Source organism: Prunus dulcis, chromosome 1 (assembly GCF_902201215.1).
Source record: "Prunus dulcis chromosome 1, ALMONDv2, whole genome shotgun sequence".
Classification (NCBI taxonomy): Eukaryota; Viridiplantae; Streptophyta; class Magnoliopsida; order Rosales; family Rosaceae; genus Prunus; species Prunus dulcis.
This window is the reverse complement of record NC_047650.1, coordinates 31,907,419-31,912,986: the sequence shown is the minus strand read 5'-3', so window position 1 is coordinate 31,912,986 and position 5,568 is coordinate 31,907,419. Positions and strand designations below refer to the sequence as shown.

Genomic DNA, 5,568 nt, shown 5'->3' with positions numbered 1-5,568 from the left:
GCTTTGATGCTACGGATGAAACATGATTATCAATCAGATTACTAATTAAGCAAGTGATGCAATGCAAAGGAAGAAGAGAGAGGCCACAATTAGTTTTGCAATTATCCAATGATTGATGTCCTCTTTGGATACACAAATCTCCCCTCACACCAATTAAGCTCAGTGCATTTTTACTGTGCCTTCAGATATGGACCCAAAGCAAAAGAAGCAACCACAACTCTAGCAGCCTATATTATTATTAGTTGGACTTTGCCTTCAATTTAAAAAATAATAATTCCAAACAGTGAAAATTGCTTAATTACATCACCCCACCCAAAACATTCCCTTCTAGATCCAATTAGTGGAGGCTCATAGAATAACATTATATATTCTTTATCCCACGACACAACAGAAAATAAAAAATAAAAAATAAAAAATAAAGCAAAGAGTACAATTTTCACTGTTGCTAATTATGTTCTTCCAAGTACCCCACTTTTATCAAGGTAACATATCTATTCTCTTAGATTAAGCATGTCTTAACCCATCTTGTGAAATGACAATTTAAATCATTGCCCAACAAGCTCATTGGCCAAGAGAGTTTGATTACTTCAGCAATAGGCACCACCTGTATAAAATACACCTTACCTTATGATATTCTTTCTTCTAGTACATGGCATTGGCAGCACCACTATATGTTGTCTGGGTCTAATCAATAAAATCAAATGTTGAAATGGTTATTATTAGACTTATGTCACGGAACGGACACTTATGTTTTATGTTATTACAAGAGTTATTTTGATAAATGATTCGGATTCATCGTTTGACAACATAAGAGACCGGAAAGAGAACTTTGATGAGTTCATACTTGCCACTGGTCCGAATATTTTTGAGGCACATTCACACATAATGATCCAACAGCAGGATCCGGGTGTGAAACAGTGCACCTTGTTGTTTACAACAAAAAAAAAAAAACAGGGACAAATCCGTGACCCCAATAAAGAAAGGGTAACAGGGAGACAAATACTTTTCCCCTGCTATAAATACAATAGCCTACCACCTCCATTTTCACAAGCTCAAATTCCTCACCTTCTTTTCATCTACTCAAAACCTTCCTCTCACCCTCAACCTCAAGAAACCCCAAAAGGAAAAAAAAATTAAAAAAAATGAGAACCTTAACTGCCATCTCTGCAACAACAGCAACAAAATCTTCATTGGAATCATTGCCGCCAACACCAGCCATGGCTGTTCAGCAGCAGCGCTCGCCATGGCACTCTCCGGTGCCATACCTCTTCGGAGGCCTGGCAGCGATGCTGGGTCTTATTGCGTTCGCTCTGTTGATCCTGGCCTGCTCTTACTGGAAGCTTTCGAGCCGATTGGAAGACAGAGAAGGAGGCGAAAGGGACTTGGAGAGTGGCGGTGGTGATGAGAAAGATCAAGGCGATGAGTCTGGCAAGACAGCGAAGGTTTCTGAAGAGAAGATTTTGGTGATAATGGCTGGAAATGAGAACGCAACTTTTTTGGCGACTCCTGTTTCATTGTGCTCTAAAGTTACTTCCTTTGGTGCTGATAAGCACGTTGTTGATGAACAGGGAGAGAGTAAAGATGGAGATAAAGAAGAGAGTTCTTCTGAGAAAATGAAAGAGGAATTGGGAGCCCAGCATCTTGATGAAGCTGTGAGTAGTATTCAAAACAGCAATACAGAAACCCAACAGGGGCAATTAGGAGAAGAAGAAGAAGCCCACCACCATCAAAACCAGTGAGGTCACTGAGCCTGCTCTGTTTCGGTTTTCGCATATCTTCAGAGAGACAGAGTGTTCTGTTTTTTTTCGTTTCCTCTGGTTCTACTTTTTTTTAAAATATTTTTCTGGTGGGTTTTTTGGGTTTATTTTTATTTTTATTCGGGAAATGTAAATTTTGATGAGATTGGAAATTATAAGGAATTAAATTTTGTTTATGACATAGTTTTCATTCTTTCTTCCAGTTGATTACAATCGGTATACAGACTTTTGTGTTTCCTTAACTTTTTCCCCAAGCATCGTTTTGTTACAGACTTTTGCTTTGCTTAAATGACATTATGAACCAAAAACAGATTAGCTGCCCATTGGTCCCTTAAAATTATTTTAAATTTTCTCTTTGAATATTACCAACACCCACATTAAGGGGAAAATTTGATATAAAAAAACGTTGTGCCGCGGAATAATGTTTTCTTGGTGACATTGGTTTAAGTCACTTTCCAAGGAAGGGAAAGAATCAAGCAAGGGCTGGTGCTGGGCAGGTGACAATTTGGAGGGGCGGGTTAATTGGGGCACGAGAAGGCTGAGGTAAGACTTGCCATTTTCTTGGGATGCAAGAGAAGATAGCTTTCTCATTGATGCCGTCGTTTCTTGCTTAAAAAGCTACGTGTAAACTTGAGCACCTGAGTTGTCTCATCCGCGAAGCCACGCGAAGCCGCGTCCCCCCCTCATTTAATCCTCACCTTTTATGATCTTAATGTATGTAATTGCAGTATATAGGTGAAAAGGGTTGGCTATCAATTAAATTGTACAAGAACTAAACCCAAGGGTTATTGTAAACTGTCGATTAGGCCCAACCCCAAACGGGCCAAACCTAACCGCTTTGTTTGGATTAGTTTCGGGCAAATTTATTTCGACTCGGAAATACGATAAAAGTGACTTATTAACTAATGGTCTAATGTGATTTATATTTAATTCGAGTTCTCCACCGATTATTAATATATAAAAATACGATCAACAAACATTTTCAATTAAGAAATATATAACATGGAACATTCCGCTTTACTAGATGATATTATTTTTCTAAATTATTATTACTATATAAACTCTTTAACCCAATTTAATTAATAAAATCTCCTTTTACATTTTTAGGTAGTTATACGACGAATGTGCCAATTTTGAGTGATCTGCCTTAGTGAAGTGGCATAGAGAAAAGAAGGTAAGGAGATCCTAGCTGAGGATCCGAATCCCAACCATATAGTAATCCCTTTAATGGGCAACCATAAATGGCAGTCATACGAATCCAAAGATTGCAAAATACAAAATGTTACAGGTCACATTCAAATCTCCCTTTAGGGATGCAAATCATGACCAATGTATATGTATCATTAATTGAGAATCTAGGAGATTAGAAGAGTTTGACTGCCAGTGTGTGGAAGGGATGACTATTAGCCTTAAGATTGTTATAAAATAAGACAGAGAGACCGAGGAGAGCTCGCAGGTTATTAGCACTGTGACCGCTGAGTACATATTTTTCATACTTGTTCTCAAAGACAGAGATGAAGGGCCAGTCAGCTTTTTTCCCTATGCTTATTTTGCTTCTCTTGGTTTTCTCTCTTGGTATATGCATGTCCTTTTTTATATATAATATTAGGCTTTTTGGTTCACAATCTGAATTCATGCTTGGTTTATGGCTTCACATGTCTTAACCTTTTTTTTTTTCTTTTTTTTTTTTGGGTGGATATTTAGGTAAAATGCAAGGAGAGGCACAAACATGCTCCTTCCCTACTATTCCAATTATGAACTGCTCAAAGCAATCCTGTATCTTAACCTGCATTCAACAATATGGCGGAAACATCAATGGCGGATGCATCGACAACGATACGTGTTGTTGCAAGAATTGAAGGAGCCCCAAAAGTTAATGGTGAATCTGATATCAATAGTTAAGAATAAACCAAGCTCATAAGCTTGAACTCAAATGACATTTTGTTCTTAGTCGGAAGTCTTGTGTCCAATTTCTTCTTTCTCAATATCGTTTGTATCGGGTAAAAAATAATGATATTGACAATAAATACTTGGCTTGGTAGCCTGATTTAGTGATTGCAAATCTTTTTATTCTTTACTTTATGTGATGTTAGACTTATCCACAACCAAATCCTACGTTAAAACTAGTTCAAAAATATCACAATCCAGAAATGGCTGGACCTATTTTAACCAGCGGCCTAGTGCCAATGATGATAAATCCAAAACATTCACAAATAAAGGTCTTATTAGAGGTCACATAAGAAATGCAGTAAGGAAACTCCACAAAGGGAGCGTAGCATCTTATTGATCTTCAAGATTCAAAGAATGATATACATCACTTCTGAGGAGAGACTTCACTTGGGGTTTTGGTAGTCATCTAATCAGGGACAGACCCAGGATTTCAAAATAGCGTGGACTAAATTTACCTTATATACAAACCTATTGAAAACTCAACGGTATGAGTAAATTTCATTAATAACAAAAAAATAAATGGGGGACATAATGAGTCTTACCCCTCAAAAAACACTTATATAAGTTGCACCATTCAAGTCTTCATAGCATTAAAATCACTAATTATTGATTCATTATCTATATTATCAGCAAATTCTCTTTCAATATGATGTAGCATACAATTAGCAAGAAACTCATCACCTATCTCATTCCGAAGTCGATTTTGAATAAGTCTCGTACATGAAAATGCTCATTCTGTTGTTGTTGTAGACACAGGAAGAGTTATCACTAAACAAATCAATCAATCAAGTAATATGTTTCTGCTAATTTTGTTCTTTTTATTTATTTGTTGGTTAGCCTAGTCCTAATGGAATTAGTTAATAATATTTTATTTAAGTGGTTAGCCTAGTCCTAATGGGATTAATTAATAATATTTTATTTAGATGACCTAGGCTAGAATATTAATTTAGTCTATTAAAAAACAAGATGCCTGGGGTTTAGCCCAGGTTAGCATGTTAGTAGGTACATGCCTGCATCTAATCAACTGCATGCACTGTGGTTTTGTACACCATCCTCTGCCTAAACTTTTAGAAGATTTGTCAAGATCTTCACAAAGAGCTTGAGGAAGCTTGGCCGTCTGCATAGTATATAGAGACATAGAAGAAGCAACAGATTGGATTAAAGTGATTCTTCTAGCTATAGAAAGCAGTTGACTTTTCCAAGCAGAAGGTTTAGCCTGAACTTTAACCAGAACTCCCCTATACATAGCCTTGTCAGGTCTCCGTTTTTTAACAGAAACATACTGCCCTGCTACTACCCAAGGACCCTCAGTTAACACATACAACAAATCCTCCTCAAGAACAAAACAAACAATGAAGAACCCATTGTCTAAAGCAACTAATTGCGTTGGTCCCTTAAGTCTCCAGCGCTGCTTCAGACGTGCAAAGACAAAATTATAGGTATGAGTCTTCCCTACAAATTGGATAATCACAGAATTTCTCCAAGGTCTATAGATCTAATTCTTAACATGTTCAGAAAAACGAATTGAATGACCATATGGAGAATCTTCAACTTTATAATCACCAGATTCAATGGAGAAACCATCCTTCTCCATTCCTTCAGTATATTCAAAACAAGAAGAGCTTAGTAACTTATCTTTGAAATTGACCTCTAGCATGGAAGGGATCTGATCGGACTAATCCATGCCACCATCATCGCCTTCAGGAGGCGCAAAATCCTCAGAACGGAATCGTTTGGACGAACCATCCTTCATGACACTCTTGGTAGGCCGGTGAGCCGAAAACGTGAAACCAGGAGATGCAGTCGCCTTCGAGCCAATTGAATCTAAAAGAGTTGGGCAAGAGAACGTAGAAGGAGAGGG

General features: G+C 37.5%; 1 protein-coding gene across 1 annotated transcript; it reads left to right on the top strand.

Moving 5' to 3' along the window:
* The first annotated feature begins 998 nt into the window (after nucleotides 1-998).
* Nucleotides 999-1,933, top strand: LOC117614870 (protein GLUTAMINE DUMPER 5-like). Its single transcript, XM_034343791.1, has one exon. It carries the CDS (start codon nucleotides 1,143-1,145, stop codon nucleotides 1,737-1,739), a length of 597 nt encoding a protein of 198 aa, XP_034199682.1. The 5' UTR covers nucleotides 999-1,142; the 3' UTR covers nucleotides 1,740-1,933.
* Nucleotides 1,934-5,568: the final 3,635 nt, after the last annotated feature.